Source organism: Nomascus leucogenys, chromosome 2 (assembly GCF_006542625.1).
Source record: "Nomascus leucogenys isolate Asia chromosome 2, Asia_NLE_v1, whole genome shotgun sequence".
NCBI lineage: Eukaryota > Metazoa > Chordata > Mammalia > Primates > Hylobatidae > Nomascus > Nomascus leucogenys.
In genome coordinates, this window is record NC_044382.1 from 139,673,430 (window position 1) to 139,697,864 (window position 24,435).

The following is a 24,435-nucleotide window of genomic DNA, read 5'->3' on the forward strand; positions in this document are numbered from 1 at the left end:
GTAGCAAGGATAATTGGTTTAAAATATATAACATTAAATGTATATAGATACTTTCATTTATGGAACATCAAAGTTAAAGAAATAATAAAGTAGGATGTAGGCTCATTTTCTACTTCTTGAAGATACAAAGAGTCAGACAGACAGACAGGTAGACAAAGCAAGAAAGAGTAAAAGACAGAGTGAGGAGAGAAACAGACAAGATACAAAACCTAAAGAAAGTGACAGAAAGTGAGGAAGGGACAGGCCAAAAGAGAGAGAGGGAGGACGGGAGAAGAGGGGAATGGAGAGGAGATGAAGGAAGAGGTAGAGGAGAGGAGGTAGGACAGGAAGAATGAGAAGCAAAAGACAGAGAAGGAGAGAAAAAGAGGAAGACCAAGAGAAGGAGAGAGGAAAAAAGAGAAGGACAGGAAAGACAGAGACCAACATAGATTGTGAGCAGAAATTGAGAGAGAGAGAGACAGAGCAGGACAGTGAGAGAGATCAACACAGAGACCAAGGAAAAGAGACAGACTGAGACTGCGAGAGAGAGAAAATCTAGGATAGCAAAAGCAAAGAAATGGGTAGAAAGGTAGAGTAGAAAGTAAGAGTGATAGAGAGTCAAACAGACAGAGACAGGCAGCTTTATTTCTAGAAATCAGCTGCCTTTTCGGCCTTTAGACTCCATGAAACAACCATATCCTTCTGATAAATGTTCTTTTTGAATAGGTGTCTCTTGTAAGATGTCAAGTCTGGAATCTTACTTTCACCCTTTCTTTCCCTTCTGGCTTAAAAGCTCTTAAACTGATTGTTGGTACAAGACATAATCTGGAATAGTTTATTAGAAAAATTTTTATCAGAAATGTTTATGGGTATATTTACAATAAAATGAACACATCAGCCTCTAACTTATTAGCAATATTTAATTTTCTCATTTGAACAATGAAGGTTAATCTATCTCTAGGGACTGTGATGCAAGGGTTACAAATAACATATGTAAAGAGAACCTATGGTGTCTGGAGAGTAGGAGCTATTCAATGATAATTATTATCATCATCACTGTGGCAGTCCTGAAGGTCCTCTGTTCAGGTTTCTTCGAACAAAGAACCAGCTGTTCCAGTGCAAGGAGTGTAGTTAGCTGATAGCCCCCAACTACAACATCTTTAGAATATGCTTCAGCTTTCATGCGGAGGCCACCATCTTTTCAAGCAGCCCCCAGCCAATGTCTGGGCATAACAGCCCAACACAAGACTTTCATAATAGACAATCTTTGCTCCAGAACTCCCCATTGTTGAGAGCTTCTGTCAGTTGTGCATTGAAGACTGAGGCTATCCCTGCATAATCCTGCTTCTTCCCTGCCTTCCTTTCTTAGTCATTACCCCCTGATGTTTGAACTCTTTATACCATCTTAGTATCTGCTTCCCAGGGGTCTCATTTGACATAATTGTCAACTATCAGTCCAATTTTAAAACATCAGCTTGTATGTAGCTGTAAGTATATAGCTTCCCTACATTTTTTCCTAGATTTGTTAAAATATATATATATATATTTCTAAATCTTCCCAATCAGTACATGTTTATAGTCTTTTCAAAAAATATTAGTTAATAAAAGACTAGTTCTTATCAATGCAGGTTTTGGGGACTGAGGCAGCAGAACTAAACTGTTCTACCTGCATTGCTTTCTTTCTATTTATTTATTTATTTATTTATTTATTTATTTATTTTTACTATACTGTAAGTTTTAGGGTACATGTGCACAACGTGCAGGTTAGTTACATATGTATACATGTGCCATGTTGGTGTGCTGCACCCATTAACTCATCATTTAACATAAAAGCAGACCTATAGTGGGAAGATGAACCTTGACTTTTAGATAATAAGAGTTTAACTGAAAATTTGTATCTCTATGTTCAGAATTTTTTCCAGGCTGAAACAAATTCATAATCAAGAAATAAATTTTATAGTGCTATAAAAACATTTCCAGCACTTCTCACATGTCCTATTACTTCAACTTGAAAAAAAGATTTAAACTTAGAAATAAATGATTTTCTGGAAAAAAATAACATGTCACACATTTAAGTTAAAAAATCTGCTGAAAGACAAAATAGTTTGAAATACAGGTGGAGCAGGATGGCCAGGGATGCTCATCCTCCAAGGCTCGCCATACTCTTCTAGGTGGCTTTAGCTTTTGGGTAACTGTAGGACCTGGAGAGTGGGGCAGTCTTATCTACGAGATGTGTCCAGTCCGATCTGAGTGTCCTCATCTGCCAGCCTCTCCTGGGGCCCCAGCCTGGCATGTCCACTTGTGGCACAGCCTCGCATGCCCAACCAGGGTGCTTCCTAGGAGCCCTTCTCATAGCTCCTTCACTAGCAGACCATGCCTCACCATCAGAGAGCTCCCGCTGACCAGCCACCATGGATGCGCACCTGCCTACCTACAGCCTCCACTCCCTTACAGACTTCCCCCACCTCACCTTGCCGTCATGCACTTGCCCAAGGTCCTCTCCACTGCTTTGCTGGCCCGCAAGCGCAGGCGACTATACTTCCTCTCTCCCACTGGCATATGTGTGTACATGCATCCTGCCTCTCCACCACTGCTGGTGTGAGCACACCCTGCCACCGCTAATGTGCGGCACTCTGCCCCGCCAATGTGGCCTGCATGAGGGTGTGTACAGAATCCAGTGCCTCACTCCTGCCAGCAAATGGCCACCCTGCCCCACCACTGCTGCTGCTGCCATACTCAAGCCAGCATAGATCTTGCTATGGTATGCCACTGCCTGAGGAAAGGCACTGGCCAGCACTCCCCATCAGAATGCTGTGGCCAGCAGAGCAGGAACACCAGGCCCCTCCAGTGCAGTGAGTTCCTAAGCTCCTGAGACTGGAGAACAAAGCTGGGGGCCTGGTACCAGCACCCTTAGAGTTAGAGCAGGCAAACTAGGAATGCTGAGCTGAGCTCTGGCCCTCTAAAATCTTCCTCAAACAAACTTAACAGACACAAAGACCAATGGAACAGAATAGAGAGCCTAGAAATAAAGCTGCACACCTACAACCATCTGATCTTTGACAAAGTTGACAAAAACAAACAACGGGGAAAGGACTGTTTTATTCAAGAAATAGTGCTGGGATAACTGGCCAGCCATATTCAGAAGACTGAAACTGAACTCCTTTCTTATACCATATACAAAAATCAAGATGGACTAAACACTTAAATTTAAGACCTAAAACTATAAAAACTCTAGGAGAAAACCAACAAAATACCATTCTGAACATAGACCTTGGCAAAGATTTCATGAGGAAGATGCCAAAAGCAATTGCAACAAAAACAAAAATTGACAAATGGGACCTAATTAAACAAAAGAGCTTCCGCACAGCAAATGAAACTATCAAGAGAGTAAACAGACAACCTACAAAATGGGAGAAAATATTTGCAAACTATGCATCCGACAAAGATCTAATATCCAGGATCTATAAGGAACTTAAATTTACAAGCAAAAACCAAACAACTCCATTAAAAAGTGGGCAAAGGCACAAACAGACATTATCAAAAGAAGATATATGTACGGCCAACAAGCGTATGAAAAAATGCTCATCACTAATCATTAGATAAATGCAAATCAAAACCACAATGAAATACCATCTCACACCAGTCAGAATGCCTTATTAAAAAGCCAAAAACTAATAGATGCTAGCAAGATTGTGGAGAAAAGGGGAATGCTTATCCACTGCTGGTGGGAATGTAAATTAGTTCAGCCACTGTGGAAAGCAATTTGGTGATTTCTCAAAGAACTTAACGCAGAACTATCATTTGACTCAGCAATCCCATTATTGGGTATATACTCAAAGGAATATAAATCATTCTACCATAAAGACACCTGCACACATATGTTCACTGCAGCACTATTCACATAGCAAAGACATGGAATCAATCTAAATGCCCATCAATGGTAGACTGGATAAAGAAAATGTAGTACATATACACCATGAAATACTATTCAGGTGTAAGGAAGGAGTCCAGTTTCAGTATGCTTAAGTCTTTAATCCATTTTGAGTTGATTTTGGTAGATAGTGATGATGTAGTGTGAATATGTGTTCCCATCCAAATCTCATGTTGAATTGAAATCCCCAATGATGGAGGTGGGGCCTGGTGGGAGGTTATTGGATAATGGGGATAGATTTCTCCGGAATGGCTTAGCACCATCCCCTTAGTGCTGTTCTCTTGATAGAGTGAGTTCTTACAAGATCTGGTTGTTTAAAAGTATAGCACCTCTCCCACCCTCTCTCTCTTGTTCCTGCTTTTGCCATCTGAAGTGCCTGTTCCTGCTTTGACTTCCACCATGAGTAAAAGCTCCCCAAGGCCTCCCCAGAAGCAGATGCTGCCATGCTTCCTGTACAGCCTGCAGAGCTGTGAGTCAATTAAATCTCTTTTCTTATAAATTATCCAGTCTTAGGTATTTTTTAAATCACAACACAAGAACAGCCTAATAAAGGTGAGAAATAGGGGTCTAGTTTCATTCTTCTGCATGGGGATATCCAGTTTTCTGAGCATCATTTACTGGAGAGACTGTGCTTTCCCCAATGTATGTTCTTGATGGCTTTGTTGAAGATCAGTTGACTGTAAATATGTGGATTCATTCCTGGGTTCTCTATTCTTTTCCTTCAGTCTCTGTGTCTGTTTGGGTTAGTACAGCCTTGTAATATATTTTGAAGTCAGGTAGTGTAGTGCCTTGAGCTTGTTCCTTTTGCTTAGGACTGCTTTGACTATTCTGGATCTTTTTTGGTTCCATATGAATTTTAGCGTTGTTTTTTCTAGTTATGTGAAAAACTACATTGATATGTAGTTAGAGATTGCACTGAATCCATAGATTGCTTTAGATAGTATGGTCATTTTTAATGATATGAATTCTTCTGATCCATGAGCATGGGATGTCTTGTTTCTTCTTCAGTTTCTTTCATCAGTGTTTTGTAATTTTCCTTGTAGAGATCTTTCACTTCTTGGTTAAATTTATACCTAGTTTTTTTTGTTGTTTTTGTTGGTTTGTTCTGCAGCTGTTGTAATGTGATTACCTTCTTGATTTTTTTTTCAGATATTATTGGTGTATAGAAATGCTGATTTTTGCTTGTTTGTATCCTGTGGCTTCACTGAATTTGGTTCAGTTCTAAGAGTTGTTTTTTTGTTTGTTTGTTTTTTGAGACAGAATCTTGCTCTGTTGCCCAGACTGGACTGCAGTGGTGTGATCTCAGCTGACTGCAACCTCTGCCTCCCAGGTTCAAGCAATTCTCTGCCTCAGCCTCCCAAGCAGCTGGGATTACAGGCACCCACTACCATGCCTGGATAATTTTTTTTTGTATTTTTAGTGGAGATAGGGTTTCACTATCTTGGCCAAGCTGGTCTTGAACTCCTCACCTCATGATCCACCCACCTCAGCCTCCCAAAGTGCTGGGATTACAGGTGTGAGCCACCACGCCCAGCCTGTTTGGCTTTTTTTTTTTTTTTTTTTTGAGAGAGAGAGTCTTGCTCTGTCACTCAGGCTGGAGTGCAGTGGCACAATCTTGGCTCACTGCAACCTCCACCTCCTGGGCTCAAGTGATTCTAGTGCCTCAGCCTCCCGAGTAGCTGGGATTACAGGCATGCACCACCATGCCCAGCTAATTTTTGTATTTTTTAGCAGACATGGGGTTTTGCCATATTGGCCAGGCTGGGCTCAAACTCTTGGCCTCAAATGATTGCCTGCCTTGGCCTCCCAAAGTGCTGGGATTACAGGCATGAGCCACCATGCCCAGCCCTAAGAGTTTTTTGATGGAGTCTTTTGGTTTTCTAAAAATAAGAATAGGCCAAATGCAGTGGTTCATGCCTGTAATCCCAGCACTTTGGGAGGCCGAAGTGCGTGGATCATCAGGTCAAGAGATCGAGACCATCCTGGCCAACATGGTGAAACCCTGTTTCTACTAAAAATACAAACATTAGCTGGGCATGCTGGTACATGCCTGTAGTCCCAGCTACTTGGGAGACTGAGGTAGGAGAACTGCTTAAACCCGGGAGATGGAGGTTGCAGTGAGGCAAGATCGCACCATTGCACTCCAACCTGGGCGACAGAGAGAGACTCTGTCTCCAAAAATAATAATAATAATGTAGTCCCCAAAGAGGGTCAATTTGAGTTCCTCTTTTATTCCTTTTTCTTGGCTGATTGCTCTGGCTACAACTTCCAGTACTATGTTTAATGGGCATGGGGAAGGTGGGCATCCTTGTCTTGTTCTTAGAGGAAAGGCTTTCAACTTTTCCCCATTGAGTCTGATGTTAGCTGTGGGTTTTGTCATATATTGCCTTTATTATTTTAAGGTATGTTCTTTCTATGCCTAGTTTGCTGAGAGTTTTTGTCATGAAGCGATGTTTAGTTTTATGAAATGCTTTTTCTGCATCTATAAAAATAATCATATAGTTTTTGTTCTTGGTTCTGTTAATGTAATGTTATCAAATTTATTGATTTGCACAGGTTAAACCATTCTTGCATCCCTGGTATAAAACCCACTTAATCAAGGTGTTTTATCTTTTTGATGTGCTGTTGGATTTAGTTTGCTAGTATTTTTTTGAGGATTTTTGTGTCTATGTTCATCAGGCCTGTAGTTTTCTCTTTGCTGTTGTTGTTGTGTCCTTGTCTAGCTTTGGAATCAGGGTAGTGCTAGCCGCAAAGAATGAGTTAGGGAGGATTCCCTCCTCTTCAACTTTTTGAAATAATATGAGGAAGATTGGTATTAGTTTTTCTTTATATGTTTGGTAGAATTTGGCAGTGAATCCATCGATCCTGAGCTTTTCTTTATTGGGAGACTTTTTATTATTGATTCAATCTCACTACTCACTATCGGTCTGTTCAGGTTTTCTATTTCTTCCTCATTCAATCTTGGTATGTTGTATGTTTCCAGGAGTTTACCCATTTCTCTAAGTTTTCTAGTTAGTATATAGTTATTCATAAAAGTCTCTGCTGATGTTTTCTATTTCTGTGGTATCAGTAGTAACGTCTCCTTTTTCATTCCTGATTTTGTTTATTTGGGTCTCCTCTCTTCTTTCCTTGGTTAACCTAGCTAGTGGTTTATTAATTTTATCTTTTTGAACAACGAACTTTTCATTCCATTGATACTTTGTATTTTTTTTAGTCTCTATTTCATTTCTTTCTGCTCTGATCATTATTCTTCCTTCTGCTAATTTTGGGTTTTGTTTGTTCTTGATTCTCTAATTCCTTAAAGTGCATCATTAAATTCTTTACTGGAAATCATTCTACTTTTTTTCTTACATAACATTAAATTTACATAAGCACATACTACTTTTTTGATGTAGGCATTTATTGCTATAAAGTCCCCTCCAAGCACTGCTTTTATGATATTCCATACGTTTTGGTGTTTTGTGTTTCAATTTTTATTTATTTCAAGAATTTTTTTTAAGAGACAAGGTCTTACTTTGTCACCCAGACTAGAGTGCAGTAGCACTACTGTAGCTCACTGCAGCCTCAAACTTTTGGGCTCAAGTGATCCTCCTGCCTCAGACTCCTGAGTAATTAGGCGTACAGACATGCACCACCATGCCTGACTAATTTTTAAAATTTTTAGGAGACAACGGGGTTTCAATATGTTGTCCAGGCTGGTCTCAAACTCCTGGCCTCAAGTGACCCTCCAACTGCAGCCTCCCAAAGTGCTGGGATTACAAGCATGAGCCACTGTTCCTGTCTTTATTTCAAGAATTTTTTTATTTCCATCTTAATTTCTTCATTGATCCAATGATCATTCAGAGGCATCTTGCTAAGTTTTCAAGTATTGTATAGTTTCCAAACTTCCTTGTGGTATTGATTTCTAATTTTATTCTACTCTGGCCTGAGAAGATACTCGACATGATCTCAATTTTTTCAAGTATGTTGAGACTTGTTTTGTGGCCTAACATAGGATCTATCTTGGAGAATGTCCCATGTGTGAATGAGAAGAATGTTAATATGTATTCTGCAGTTGTTGGCTAAAAGGTTCTGTATATGTCTGTAGGCCCATTTGGTCTAAAGTCCAGTTTAAATCCAACGTTTATGTGTTGATTTTCTGTCTAGATGATCTGTTGAGTGCTGAGTGAGTGGGGTGTTGAAGTCTCCCCCATTACTATATTGGATTCTGTCTCTCTTTAGATCTAGCAATATTTGCTTTATACATCTGAGTGCAGCATTGTTGGGTGCATATGTATTTAGTATTGTTACACTCTCTTCTAGATTGATCCTTTTATCATTATATAATGACCTTCTTTGTCCTTTTTTTTTTTTTTTTACTGTTTTTGACTTAAAGTCTGTTTTATCTAAATATGACTACTCCCGCTCAGTTATGGTTTCCGTTTGCATGGAATATCTTTTTCTATTTGATATAGTTTGGCTCTGTGTCCCCACCCAAATCTCATCTTGTAACTTCCATAATTCTCACGTGTTATGGGAGGGACCCTCTGGGAGATAACTGAATCATGGGGGCAGGTCTTTCCCATGCTGTTCTTGTGATAGTGAATACGTCTCATGAGATCTGATGGTTTTAAAAATGAAAGTTTGCCTGCACAAGCTCTCTCTGCCTGCCACCATCCATGTAAGACATGACTTGCTCCTCCTCACCTTCTGCCATGATTGTGACGCCTCCCCAGCCATGTGGAACTGTAAGTCCATTAAACCTTTTCTTCTTCCCAATCTCAGGTATGTTTTTATCAGCATTGTGAAAATGGAGTAATTCACCATTCCTTTACTTTGAGTCTCTATATTTCTTTACAGATAAAGTGCATTTCTTGTAGGCAGCATATAGTTGAATCATGTTTTTTTAATCATTCAGCCAGTCTATATCTTTTAAGTAGAGAATTTAATCCATTTACATTCAAGTTTATTATTGATATGTCATGCTTTGTTCTGGTTATATTCTTAATTGTTTTCTGATTGTTCTGTATACTCTTTGTTCCTTTCTTTTTCTCTTATTTGTCACTGTGTTTTGGTGGTTTTCTGTAGTGGAATCATTTGAGTCCTTTCTCCTCCTCCTTTGTGTGTTTGCTTTACTTGTGAGTTTTATAGTTTCATGTGTTTTCATGATAGTAACTATCACCATTTCACTCCCAGTTGTAGGACTCCCTTGAGTTTAGTAGTAATGAATTCTCTCGGCATTTGATTGTCTGGGAAATACTTTATTTCTCCTTCATTGATGAAGAACAATTTTGCTGTATATAGTATCCTCGGCTGGCAGATTTGTTCTTTCAGCACTTTGAATATATCATATCATTCTTTCCTGGCCTGTAAGGCTTCTGCTGAGACAGTCTGCTGTTAGTCTAATAGGGTTTCCTTTATGACTATATACTTTTCTCCTGCTGCTTTCAGAATTCTCTGTCTTTCACTTAGACAGTTTGACTACAATATGCCATGGAGAAGACATTTTTATGTTGTATCTGTCTGGGAAATCACTGAGCCTCCCATATCTGGATGCCCACATCTCTTGTTAGACTTGGGAATTTTTCACCTATTTCATTAAATAGGTTTTCAAACCCTTTCATTTTCTCTTTGCCCTCAGGGATATCAATACTTTGAGTATTTGGTCATTTGATAGTGTTCCATAGTCACAAAGGCATTGCTCATTCTTGTTAATTTTTTATTTTTGCCTAACTGGGTTATGTCAAAAGAACTGTCTTCAAGTTCTGAGATTCTTTCCTCTGGTTGATTTAGTCTATTGTTGAATCTTTTGAGTGTATTTTGTATTTCATTCAATGAAACCTTCATTTCCAGAATTTCTGTTTGGTTCTTTTTTCAATAATGTCCATCTCTTCGGTAAATTTCTCATTTGTATCCTGAAATTTTTTTCTGATTTCTTTGTATTGTTTTTTGGAATGCTCTGGCATCGCACCAAGCTTCTTTAGTATCAAAATTTTGAATTCTTTTTCCTGGGATTTTGTGAATTTTTTTTTTTTTTTTAAGATGGAGTCTTGCCCTGACACCCAGGCTGGAGTGCAGTGGCACAATCTCCGCTCACTGCAAGCTCCGTCTCCTCAGTTCATGCCATTCTCCTGCCTCAGCCTCCCGAGTAGCTGAGACTACAGGCACGTGCCACCATGCCCGACTAATTTTTTGTATTTTTAGTAGAGACAGGGTTTCACCATGTTAGCCAGAATGGTCTCAATCTCCTGACCTCGTGATCTGCCCACCTCAGCCTCCCAAAGCGCTGGGATTACAGGCATGAGCCACTGTGCCTGGCCATGAATTTCTTTTGTATTAGGATCTGTTGCTGGAGAATTATTGTGTACCTTTGCAGGTGTATATTTCCTTGCTTTTTCATGTTTCCTGTGTCCTCACATTGATATCTGTGCATCTGGTGTCACAGCTGCTTTTTCCAATTTTTTTGAATTTGCTTTCATCAGGGGCACATTTTTCTGAAGATGTGTATATGGTGTTGGTAGGCTAGAGCACATTTGCTCTGATTCTGGGCATATGCAGTATTATTGTCTTTGTATGATTTCTTTTGCTGTAAACAGCATCGGTGGTATCTGTGATTTCCTTGGTGGCTTAGCATGTGGTTGTTAGTGGAGGCTATGATGAAGTTTTGCTGGGGACTGGGATGCCAAGTAGACTGGTCACCAGGCCTCAATGGTGGCAGTGGTATGTTAAGCATGCCTGTCCTTGGGCCCCAAGGCAGCACAACCTGGCATTGGTGTTAGTGGATCCAGGTAGCCAATTCTTGGGCCTCTAGGTGTCTTGCTTGTGTGCCAGGCATGGCAGCAGTAGGCTGTGTAGGTGGGTGAATTCTAGAGTCCTTGTGGAGTGTGCATGGCATGGCCAATAGCAGTAGCAGTGGTAGGAAAATCCACTGGAACCCAGTCAACCGTGTGGGTGTTGGCATGGGTACAATGGGTTGGGAAGACTGGTTTCCAGATCTGCAAGTGGCACATGCTGGTGAATGCCAGCTGTGGTGGTAGTGGCAGGTTGACTGGGCCTGATCTCAGACCCTGGGGAGAGTGCTCAGGTGCAACCAATGGTGTACCAGGCTGGGTGATCTTCAGACCCCTGGATAGTGTCCTTGGGTACTAGGGGAGGTAGAGCCAAGCTAGGTTGTGCCCTTAGGCCCCCTCATGGTGTGTAAAGATGCTGGCTGTGGCATGCAGGGGCAGAATGACCCTGTGGCCATTGGCAGAATGCTCAGGTGGAGGCAGCAGCAGCTGTGCTGTGGCCCTGCAAGTGGGAAGAATGGGGTTGCTTCCCCTGGGAACAGCCATAGGCAGGAAACTGAAAGGGACAGGCTTCATCTGAGCCTTGGCCTAGAGCAGGCAGTATAATTTGTCTTTGGTGTGTGTGTGAGAATGCACAGTTGCCCCTCTGTGGGGGTGAGGGAATAGGATTGCTGTCTGTGGCTGCCTCTTCAGCCCCAGGAGGGAGGGAAGGTGAGAGAGTGAGGGAGAATTCATGGAACTGACAGTACGCATGGAAGCAGGAGAAGGACAGGTAATCATGAGGAAGCGAAGAAAAGAAAATGTAGAAAGGATGGGGAAGATTTTTTTATTGCTTTTGGCTAAAGAAGTGAAATTCGGGCCAAGTTCAATTAGATCTCTAGGCCACAGAGAATTCTAGTTGCCTATTGAGCTAAATTTAGCTATCCTCTCTTCCTCCCTTCCTTCATTCCCATTAGTCCTCAACAATGATACAGTATATCTCATCTTAAAAGAAAAAGCTTCCTATAACCCTGCATATTCATCCAGTTACCATTATTTTTCTCTATTTCTCTTCAGAGTCAAGCTCTATAAATAACTGTTACTTCCTCACTTTCCATGGTCTTCAACCTATTCTAATCTGGTTTGCCTCTCTTTAGTCTGCTAAAATTTTTCCTACCAAAGTCACCAGTTTCCTTCATGATTCCAAATTCAACTGACTTTTTAAAAAAAAATTAATGAATTTTATTTTTTAGGTCAGTTTTGGATTCACAGCAAACTTGAGCAGAAAGTATAGAATTCTCATATATCCCCAGTCCCCACACATGTAAAGCCTCCCCTGCTATCAACATCCTATACAATAGTGGTATATTTATTATAATCAATGAACCTACACTGACACATCATTATCTCAAAAGTCCACAGTTTACCTTAGGGTTGGGTTCACTCTTGCTGTTGTATATTCTGTGGGTTTTGACAAATATATAATGAGATGTACCCACCATTCTAATACCATACAAAGTAGTTTCCCAGTCTTAAAATTCCTCTGTAATCTGCCTATTCATCCATCCCTTCCTCCTAACCTCTGGCAACCACCAATCTTTTTATTGTCAACATAGTTTTGCTTTTCCAGAACATCATATAGTTGGAATCACACAGTATGTAGCCTTTTCAAAGTCACTTCTTTCACTTAGTAATATGAATTTAAGTTTCCTCCATGTCTTTTCATTGCTGGATACCTAATTCCTTTTTAGTGCTAAATAATATTCCATTGTCTGCATATACCACAGTTTATTTATGCATTCACCTACTGAAGAACATTTTCGTTGCTTCCAAGTTTTGGAAATTATGAAAACAGTTGCTATAAATATTCAGCTGCATTTTTTGTGTGGATACAATTTTTCAATTCATTTGCATAAACACTAAGGAATGTAATTGCTGAATCATATATAAGAGTATGTTTAGTTTTTAAAAATCACCAAACCATTTTCCAAAGTGACTGTATCATTTTGCATTCTCAGCAGCAAAGAATGAGATTTCCTATTGCTTCACATCCTCCAGCATTTGGTGTTGTCAGTATTTTGGATTTTGGCCATTCTAATGGGTGTGTAATAATAACTGGCTGTTGCTGTTTTTGGTTTTTTTGAAACAGAGTCTCACTCTGTTGCCCAGGCTGGAGTGCAGTGGCATGATCACAGCTGATTGCAGCCTTGACCTCCCAAATTCAGGTGATCCTCCTACCTTCACTTCCAGAGTAGTTATGACTACAGGCTTGCACCACCATGCCAGGCTAATATTTTTTAGTAGAGACAGGGTTTTGCCATGTTGCCCAGGCTGGTCTTGAACCCTGGGCTCAAGCAATCCACTTGCCTCAGTTCCCCAAAATGTTGGGATTACAGGCATAAGCCACAGCACCCAGCCACTCACTGTTGTTTTAATTTGCAATTGTAATTGCCTAATGACATATGATGTTGAACAACTTTTCATAAACTATTGCCTTTTGTATATCTTCTTTTGTGAGGTGTGTGTTCAGGTCTTTGGCCCATTTTTCATTAGGTTTTTCATTTTCTTATTCTTGAGGGTTTTTGTTTGGTTGGTTTTTGTTTTTGTTGTTGTTTTTGTTTTTTGAGACAGGGTATCACTCTGTTGCCCAGGCAACAGTGTGCAGAGGTGTGGTCAGGGCTCACTGCAGCCTTAACCTCCCAGGCTCATGCGATCCTCCCAACTCAGCCTCCTGAGAGGGATTCTGTCTCTACAGAAAAAAAACCAAAATGTTGCCCAGGATTGTCTCAAATTCGTGGGCTCAAGTGATCTGCCTGCCTTGGCCTCCCAAAGTGCCAGGATTACAGGCATGAGCCACTGTGCCTGGCCCTTATTTTTGAATTTTAAGGCTTCTTTGTCTATGTTGGTTTACAATCTTTTATATGTCTTGCAAATATTGTCTCCCAATCTGTGGCTTGTTATCTCATTATCTTGACATTGTCCTTCATACAGCAGAAGTTTTTTTATTTTAATGAAGTCCAGGTTATCAATTATTTCTTTTACAATTCTGCCTTTGGTATTCTATCTAAAAAGTCATCACCGGCCACACGCGGTGGCTCACACTTGTAATCCCAGCACTTTGGGAGGCCGAGGCGGGCGGATCACGAGGTCAGGAGATCGAGACCACGGTGAAACCCCGTCTCTACTAAAAATACAAAAAATTTAGCCGGGCGTGGTGGCAGGCGCCTGTAGTCCCAGCTACTTGGAGAGGCTGAGGCAGGAGAATGGCGTGAACCCAGGAGGCGGAGCTTGCAGTGAGCCGAGATCACGCCACTGCACTCCAGCCTGGGTGACAGAGCGAGACTCCGTCTCAAAAAAAAAAAAAAAAAAAACAAAGTCATCACCATACTCAAGGTCACCTAGATTTTATCCTATGTTATCTTCTAGAAGGTTTATAGTTTTACATTTTACATTTAGGTCCATGACCCATTTTGATTAATTCTTGTGAAGGGTATAAGGTCTGTGTCTAGGTTCATGTTTTTGCATTTGGGGGTCCAGTTATTCAAGTACCATTTGTAGAAAATACCAACTTTTCTCCATTATATTGCCTTTGCTCCTTTGTCAAAGATCAGTTGACTATATTTATATGGATCTATTTCTGGGCTCTCTCTCTATTCTGTTCCATTGATCTGTTTATTCTTTTACCAAACCCATTCTGTCTTGATTACTGTAGCTTTACAGTAAGTCTTAAATACAAGTAGTATCAGTCCTTTGACTTTTTCTCCTTCAATATTGAGTTGGCTATTCTGTATCTTTTCCCTCTCCATATAAACTTTAGAACCAGTTTGTCTACCACATAGGTCCCCCAGCAGGTTAGGTTCTGAAAAATACTTTCTCCTGAGGCCAGGCCTTGTTACAAAAAACAAAAACAAAAAACCCGAATATTCTAGCATTCTGTTTCAAATAGTTCCTTTCTCTTCCCACTGCTAGAAGCATGAGAGGATTTTACTCTAACATTTACTATGAAGACCTGATGGTAGAGCTCCTGGAAGTAAAACTCACAAAAGTGGCAGGGGGACCACCTATGACTCTCAGATTTGTCCATATTCAGTCTCCAGCAATTAATCAACACTGTTTAGGTTTTCCTATCCTGGCAATGGTTCCCATGGAGGTTTCTGTTCATGGGTTTCTGTTTTGGTAAGTTGTGATTCTCTGTATCCTCCTGTTTGTCTCTCCAATATTTGGTGCAGCAGTTTTCTCTATGACCTTACTTCTCTGATGGACCCAAGAAAAAACTGGTGACTTTTCAGTTTGTTCAGCACTTTACTTGTTGTTAGGACAAAGTGACAACTTCTAAGATTCTTACATTGCTGCATTGGAAACTGGAAGTCCTACAATTGACTTTTAAATTCCTTCCTAACACAAAGAAACAATAAATTCTTGAGATGATGAATATCCCATTGACCCTGATTTGATTATTATGCATTGTGTGCCTTTATCAAAACATCACATGTACCCTGTAAAGACATACAGCTATTAAGCACTCATAATAATTAATATTTTTAATGTAAATAAATAATCAAAATAACATAGACACAAAAAACAAAAAAAATTCTTTATAATACTGGACGTTCAAGCAGCATTCAACACTGTTGATCATTCCCCCTTTTGTGGGTGAAATGATTTCCTCTCTTGATTTCTATGATACTACATTCTGTTTATTTTTCTCCTCTTCTCCACCACTCTTCCTTTTGTACTTGACTATGGAGTTTTCCAGAGATTGACCTGGGCCCACTTCTCTTCCTTGCTCTATAGATACTTTTTCTTAGGATATTTCACCCGTTTCCATGACTTAAAAAAAATTTATAATACAGTACATCTGTTCCCCGACCTCCAGATTGATAGCCAATGGCCTTCTCAACATTTCCATCTTCATGCATCCTCAGAACACCTGTCTTTCCTATCACATTAAATAGCACCTTTATTCACTAAAGATGCTCAAAACAGAAACCTAGAAGTCTTTCTAAACATTTCTTATTCCTTCATCATTTGTATCCAATCTATCAACTCTACAGGCAAAATTATCTTGAATACATGCGTATTTCTTGATCTCTCCTATCAAACACCCTGGTCAAAGCCACCACTATATGTCACCAAAAATCTTTGTAACTCCCTACTAATGGGTCTCCCTATTCACCTTCTTGCCCCTTTTCTATTTGCTCTCTAATTCCTTATAGTGACAATCTAGTGTAGTAGAAAGAGTATAGGCTTTAGATCCGGAAAGACCTGCCACAATCTCCTCAAAAAACTGGTGAAAATCTAAATCTCAGTTTTCTTAGCTGTAAAATAGGTAAAAACAGACAAACAAACAAATGGAAACTAACTACTAACCTGCCTGGAACACCATAAAGAAAATATATAATTAATGAAAAGCCACTCAAAAAGTAGCTCTTGCTATATACAAAATAAAGTCCAAAATTTTCCCTAAAGACCTCCAGATTCCAGCTGGGCATGATGGCTCACACCTGTACCAACACTTTGGGAGGTTGAAGCGGGTGGATCGCTTGAACCCAGGAGTTCAAGGCCAGCCTGAGCAACATGGTGAAACCACGTCTCTACCAAGCTACTAGGTAGGCTGAGGCAAGAGAATCATTTGAGTCTGAGGAGATCAAGGTTACAGTAAGTGGTGAGCAAGCCACTGCACTCCAGCCTGGGTGACAGAGCAAGACCTTTTCTCAAAAAAAACAAAAGAATACAAAAAAAAAAAGATCCAGATTCCATGCCTAACATAATGATTCATAAGTAATCTTCAGCATTATTCAAAGGAAAGTTGGAAAAAATGTACAGTAAACTGGTACTCCCCCCCACCCATCACCCATCCACAGTTTTGTCTACCACAGTTTCGGTTACCTGTGGTCAATCACAATCCAAAATATAAAATGGAAAGTTCTGGAAATAAACAATTTGTAAGTTTTAAATTGCACACCATTCTGAGTAGCATGATGAAATCGTGTGCCATCCCCCTCAGTCCAGTCCACTCCAGAATCAATCATCCCTTTATCCAGCATATCCATGATAGACATACTATCCGCTCATTAGTTACTCAGTAGCTGTCTCAGTTATCAGATCAAAAACATGTAGTATATATAGGGTTCAGTACTATCCACATCCACTGGGGGTCTTGGGATATATCCCTCACAGATAAGGGGGGACTACTATACATTTTCATTCTCTTTCATTAAACTTATATAGAGTATATACTCATTTATAAGCTGCATAGCTTTTTCATAAATTGAATAATCTATTTGATAAACTCCCAAAATGCTTTTAATTATTGACTTAAATAGCTGAAAAAGAATTCCTATAAAAGTATTGGTTGGCCGGGCACAGCGGCTCACACCTGTAATCCCCGCATTTTGGGAGGCCGAGGCAGGTGGATCACAAGGTCAGGAGATCGAGATCATCCTGGCTAACACGGTGAAACCGTCTCTACTAAAAATACAAAAAATTATCCAGGCGTGGTGGTGGGCACCCGTAGTCCCAGCTACTCAGGAGGCTATGGCAGGAGAATGGCATGAACCCAGGAGGCAGAGCTTGCAGTGAGCCAAGATCTTGCCACTGCACTCCACCCTGGATGACAGAGTGAAACTCTGTCTCAAAAAAAAAAGTATTGGTTAAGGCTGGGTACAGTGGCTCATGCCTGTAATTCCAGCACTTTGGGAGGCTGAGGTGGAAGGATCACTTGAGGCCATGAGTTTGAGATGAGCCTGGACAACAAGTGATATCCCATCTCTACAAAAAAATTCAAAAATTAGCTGGGCATGGTAGTGCATGCATGCCTGTAGTTCCAGTTACTTGGGAGGCTGAAACAGGAAAACAGCCTGAGCCCAGAAGTTCAAGGCTGTAGTGAGCTATGATCGCAGCACTGAACTCTGAACTCTAACCTGGGTGACAGAATGAGACACCATTTCGTTAAAAAAAAAAAAAAAAAAGCAAATTTAAACTGTTAGTTAAAAGTATATTCTTCATTAATGAAATGTATTATGATTTATATAGTTATTCTGCTTCAATACTTGCTTTTTTCTTTGTTTTTTCAGGAGTTGAAGGGCAAGTTTTCTCAGCAAGCAAAATCTCACAAGCTGCATTATCTATAAATAAAAACATAGTTTAGTATTCTACTTATTTCATCTGTCATTAACTATGAGTCCAAAGGACAAGAGAATTCAAATTTGACAAAGCAAAACAATATTTTTAAAACCCCTGATTGTAATGACTGCACCTTTGTCAATAATTAAACAAGAAAAATTAATGTACGTTGAATAACAAAAACATCCTTGAGAGCTCCAGGTTTCACAGAAGCAAATAAAAAATATATAAAATATTTCAGTTAGTAGGGAAAGTTGCATGTGATTATAATTCTTCATTCATTATCCTATCATTTCCACTCTCCACATTTTCAAGCTCTTTTTCTACTACAATTTTTTCTTTTTTCCTTTTTTAAATTTCAATAGCTTTAGGGGTACAAGTGGTTTTTGGTTATATGGAAAAACTGTACAGTGGCAAAGCCTCAGCTTTTAGTCTACCTGTTTACTGCAACTTTTCTATCAGCATTTTAAACATTCTCAAGCCTCTCTCATCAAAAACTTTCCTTGTACCTCATATCCAACTCCTGCTACAGCCCCTATACCTCCTCTTGCCCACAGGCAAATTTCTTAAAAGATCTGTCCACATATATCAACTTTATTTCCTCTCCTCCTATTTACTTCCAAATCCAAAGTATCCAGTTGTACTTCCACCAATATCAGCAGAAACCTTTCCTGTCCTACCTCACTGTACCTTACTTCAACAGGCTGGAACATTTCTAACCTGGCTCCTTTTTATGTCTCTTCTTCAGTCTTGAGTCTTCCCTTTTCCTCTCTCTGGACTCAATCCAAGCAATAAGTATTTATTGAGTGTTCTGCTATGTGCCAATTTTGCCTATCATATGCATTTAAAATTGCATATTCAGCTTTTCTTTTTCTTTTTTTGAGATGGAGTCTCACTCTGTTCCCCAGGCTGGAGGGCAATGGCGCGACCCAGGCTCACGGCAAACTCCATCTCTCGGGTTCAAGCAATTCTCCTGCCTCAGCCTCCCAAGTAGGTGAGGCACACACCACCATGCCCAGCTAATTTATATGTATGTATGTGTGTATATATGTATATATATATATATATATATATATAATTTTTTTTGAGACAGAGTTTTGCTCTTTGTCGCCCAGGCTGGAGTGCAGTGGCGTGATCTAGGCTCACTGCAACCTCCACCTCCCGGGTTCAAGCGATTCTCCCGTCTCAGCCTCCCGAGGAGATGGGATTACAGGTGCCTGCCACCACGCCCAGCTAATTTTTGGTTTCTTTTTGTTTTTTGTGGTTTTTTTTTAGTAGAGACAGGGTTTCCCCATGTTGGCCAGGCTGCTCTCAAACTCCTGACCTCAGGTGATCTGCCCGCCTCGGCCCCTCAAAGTGTTGGGATTACAGGCGTGACCCAACATGCTCAGCCTATTTTTTTTTTTTTTAGGTAGAAATGGGGTCTCACCATGTTGGCCAGGCTGGTCTCAAACTCCTGACCTCAAGTGATCTGCCTACCTCGGCCTCCCAAAGTACTGGGATTACAGGCATAAGCCATGATACCTGGTCCAGCTTTTCTTTATTCTTAACAATATTACCTTGAATTAAGGCACCAGGAGACTTTTCTTTAGTTTCAACAGCATTTCAATTCACCTCCCTCTGCAGTCCATCATCCTTGTATACTTAAAATGCAAATATTTTTTGCTTAAAACTCTTCAAAGGCTTTCTACTGCCCCAAGTTAAACTCAAGCTCCTTAATTTACCATTACAAAGTCCTTCTTTTTATGATCTGTGTATTTCTTATGTATTCCTCAGCCTCACTACAGAGGCTAATAGGGTTGCCAGATAAAATACACTATGCCCAGTTAAATGTGAATATCAAATAAACAATGAATAATATTTTAGTATATCACATTTAATATCACAAGCATGAGCAATATTTAGGACATATTTATCTTAAAAATTATTTGCTGTTTATTATAATTCAAATTTAACTGGGTGTTCTGTAACTTTATTTGCTAAATCTGTTAATCCTAGAGACTAATAACTCCTGCCAGATTTGGAAATAGATTAGATATTAGCCTGAGAAATGACAAAAAAGGAAGCGTTAAGGATGACCCTCAGGTTTCTGGTTTGCTAAACCACATCTGCTAACCAACCTGGAGGACAATAGCGTAGGACCAGGCTAGGTCTTGGCTGTGACAATTCTTAGTCCTCAATCCTCATTTGATTTCATAATCTTTTTTAAAATTTCATTATTATTATACTTTAAGTTTTAGGGTACATGTGCACAATGTGCAGGTTTGTTACATACGTATACATGTGCCATGTTGGTGTGCTGCACCCATTAACTCGTCATTTAGCATTAGGTATATCTCCTAATGCTATCCCTCTCCCCTCCCCCCACCCCACAACAGTCCCCGGTGTGTGATGTTCCCCTTCCTGTGCCCATGTGTTCTCATTGTTCAATTCCCACCGTGAGTGAGAACATGCGGTGTTTGTTTTTTTGTCCTTGCGATAGTTTGCTGAGAATGATGGTTTCCAGCTTCAACCATGTCCCTACAAAGGACATGAACTCATCATTTTTTATGGCTGCATAGTATTCCATGGTGTGTACGTGCCACATTTTCTTAATCCAGTCTATCATTGTTGGACATTTGGGTTGGTTCCAAGTTTTTGCTATTGTGAATAGTGCTGCAATACACATATGTGTGCATGTGTCTTTATAGCAGCATGATTTATAATCCTTTGGGTATATACCCAGTAATGGGATGGCTGGGTCAAATGGTATTTCTAGTTCTAGATCCCTGAGGAATCGCCACACTGACTTCCACAATGGTTGGACTAGTTTACAGTCCCACCAACAGAGTAAAAGTGTTCCTATTTCGCCACATCCTCTCCAGCACCTGTTGTTTCCTGACTTTTAAATAATCGCCATTCTAACTGGTGTGAGATGGCATCTCATTGTGGTTTTGATTTGCATTTCTCTGATGGCCAGTGATGATGAGCATTTTTTCATGTGTTTTTTGGCTGCATAAATGTCTTCTTTTGAAAAGTGTCTGTTCATATCCTTTGCCCACTTTTTGATGGGGTTGTTTGTTTTTTACTTGTAAATTTGTTGAGTTCATTGTAGATTCTGGATATTAGCCCTTTGTCAGATGAGTAGGTTGCAAAAATGTTCTCCCATTCTGTAGGTTGTCTGTTCACTCTGATGGTAGTTTCTTTTGCTGTGCAGAAGCTCTTTAGTTTAATTAGATCCCATTTGTCAATTTTGTCTTTTGTTGCCATTGCTTTTGGTGTCTTAGACATGAAGTCCTTGCCCATGCCTATGTCCTGAATGGTATTGCCTAGGTTTTCTTCTAGGGTTTTTATGGTTTTAGGTCTAACATGTAAGTCTTTAATCCATCTTGAATTAATTTTTGTATAAGGTGTAAGGAAGGGATCCAGTTTCAGCTTTCTACATATGGCTAGCCAGTTTTCGCAGCACCATTTATTAAATAGGGAATCCTTTCCCCATTGCTTGTTTTTGTCAGGTTTGTCAAAGATCAGATAGTTGTAGATATGCAGCATTATTTCTGAAGGCTCTGTTCTGTTCCATTGGTCTATATCTCTGTTTTGGTACCAGTACCATGCTGTTTTGGTTACTGTAGCCTTGTAGTATAGTTTGAAGTCAGGTAGCGTGATGCCTCCAGCTTTGTTCTTTTGGCTTAGGATTGACTTGGCAATGCAGGCTCTTTTTTGGTTCCATATGAACTTTAAAGTAGTTATTTCCAATTCTGTGAAGAAAGTCATTGGTAGCTTGATGGGGATGGCATTGAATCTATACATTACCTTGGGCAGTATGGCCATTTTCACGATATTGATTCTTCCTACCCATGAGCATGGAATGTTCTTCCATTTGTTGTATCCTCTTTTACTTCATTGAGCAATGGTTTGTAGCTCTCCTTGAAGAGGTCCTTCACATCCCTTGTAAGTTGGATTCCTAGGTATTTTATTCTCTTTGGAGCAAGTGTGAATGGGAGTTCACTCATGATTTGGCTCTCTGTTTGTCTGTTATTGGTGTATAAGAATGCTTGTGATTTTTGCACATTGATTTTGTATCCTGAGACTTTGCTGAAGTTGCTTATCAGCTGAAGGAGATTTTGGGTTGAGACAATGGGGTTTTCTAGATATACAGTCATGTCATCTGCAAACAGGGATAAGTTGACTTTCTCTTTTCCTAATTGAATGCCCATTATTTCCTTCTCCTGCCTGATTGCCCTGGCCAGAACTTCCAACACTATGTTGAATAGGAGTGGTGAGAGAGGGCATCCCTGTCTTGTGCCAGTTTTCAAAGGGAATGCTTCCAGTTTTTGTCCATTCAGTATGATATTGGCTGTGGGTTTGTCATAGATAGCTCTTATTATTTTGAGATATGTCCCATCAATACCTAATTTATTGAGAGTTTTTAGCATGAAGGGTTGTTGAATTTTGTCAAAGGCCTTTTCTGCATCTATTGAGATTATCATGTGGTTTTTGTCTTTGGTTCTGTTTATGTGCTGGATTACATTTATTGATTTTCATTTGTTGAACCAGCCTTGCATCCCAGGGATGAAGCCCACTTGATCATGGTGGATAAGCTTTTTGATGTGTTGCTGGATTCGGTTTGCCAGTATTTTATTGAGTATTTTTGCATTGATGTGCATCAAGGATATTGGTCTAAAATTCTCTTTTTTTGTTGTGTCTCTACCAGGCTTTGGTATCAGGATGATGCTGGACTCATAAAATGAGTTAGGGAGGATTCCCTCTTTTTCTGTTGGTTGGAATAGTTTCAGAAGGAATGGTACCAGCTCCCCCTTGCACCTCTGGTAGAGTTCGGCTGTGAATCCATCCGGTCCTGGACTCTTTTTGGTTGGTAAGCTATTAATTATTGCCTCAATTTCAGAACCTGTTATTGGTCTATTCAGAGATTCAACTTCTTCCTGGTTTAGTCTTGGGAGGGTGTATGTGTCCAGGAATTTATCCATTTCTTCTAGATTTTCTAGTTTATTTGCGTAGAGGTGTTTATAGTATTCTCTGATGGTAGTTTGTATTTCTGTGGGATCGGTGGTGATATCTCCTTTTTCATTTTTTATTGCATCTATTCGATTCTTCTCTCTTTTATTAGTCTTACTAGCGGTCTATCAATTTTGTTGATCTTTTCAAAAAACCAGCTCCTGGATTCATTGATTTTTTGAAGGGTTTTTTGTGTCTCTGTTTCCTTCAGTTCTGCTCTGATCTTAGTTATTACTTTCCTTCTGCTAGCTGTTGAATGTGTTTGCTCTTGCTTCTCTAGTTCTTTTAATTGTGATGTTAGGGTGTCAATTTTACATCTTTCCTGCTTTCTCTTGTGGGCATTTAGTGCTATAAATTTCCCTCTACACACTGCTTTGAATGTGTCCCAGAGATTCTGGTATGTTGTGTCTTTGTTCTCATTGGTTTCAAAGAACATCTTTATTTCTGCCTTCATTTCGTTATGTACCCAGTAGTCATTCAGGAGCAGATTGTTCAGTTTCCATGTAGTTGAGCGGTTTTGAGTGAGTTTCTTAATCCTGAGTTCTAGTTTGATTGCACTGTGGTCTGAGAGACAGTTTGTTGTAATTTCTGTTCTTTTACATTTGCTGAGGAATGCTTTACTTCCAACTATGTGGTCAATTTTGGAATAGGTGTGGTGTCATGCTGAGAAGAAAGTATATTCTGCTGATTTGGGGTGGAGAGTTCTATAGATGTCTATTAGGTCTGCTTGGTGTAGAGCTGAGTTCAATTCCTGGATATCCTTGTTAACTTTCTGTCTCGTTGATCTGTCTAATGTTGACAGTGGGGTGTTAAAGTCTCCCATTATTATTGTGTGGGAGTCTAAGTCACTTTGTAGGTCACTAAGGACTTGTTTTATGAATCTGGGTGCTCCTGTATTGGGTGCATATATATTTAGGATAGTTAGTTCTTCTTGTTGAATTGATCCCTTTACCATTATGTAATGGCCTTCTTTGTCTCTTTTGATCTTTGTTGGTTTAAAGTCTGTTTTATCCGAGACTAGGATTGCAACCCATGCCTTTTTTTGTTTTCCATTTGCTTGGTAGATCTTCCTCCATCCCTTTATTTTGAGCCTATGTGTGTCTCTGCATGTGAGATGGGTTTCCTGAATACAGCACACTGATGGGTCTTGACTCTTTATCCAATTTGCCAGTCTGTGCCTTTCAATTGGAGCATTTAGCCCATTTACATTTAAGGTTAGTATTGTTATGTGTGAATTTGATCCTGTCGTTATGATGCTAGCTGTTTATTTTGCTCATTAGTTGATGCAGTTTCTTCCTAGCCTTGATGGTCTTTACCATTTGGCATGTTTTTGCAGTGGCTGGTACCGGTTATTCCTTTCCATGTTTAGTGCTTCCTTCAGGAGCTCTTTTAGGGCAGGCCTGGTGGTGACAAAATCCCTCAGCATTTGTTTGTCTGTAAAGTATTTTATTTCTCCTTCACTTATGAAGCTTAGTTTGGCTGGATATGAAATTCTGATTTGAAAATTCTTTTCTTTAAGAATGTTGAATATTGGCCCCCACCCACTTCTGGCTTGTCGAGAGATCAGAGAGATCTTTCTCCCAAGAGATCAGCTGTTAGTCTGATGGGCTTCCCTTTGTAGGTAACCCGAGCTTTCTCTCTGGCTGCCCTTAACATTTT

At 39.9% G+C, this 24,435-nt stretch overlaps 1 protein-coding gene across 1 annotated transcript in view; it reads right to left on the reverse strand.

The window, feature by feature from the left end:
- The window catches only part of MEIKIN (meiotic kinetochore factor), a 147,944-nt gene that overhangs the window by 63,962 nt on the left and 59,547 nt on the right, over positions 1-24,435 (reverse strand). The window contains exon 9 of the mRNA XM_012505287.2: positions 17,713-17,783. Coding sequence (XP_012360741.1) covers positions 17,713-17,783 — 71 coding nt within the window. The remainder of the gene's footprint in view (positions 1-17,712; positions 17,784-24,435) is intronic.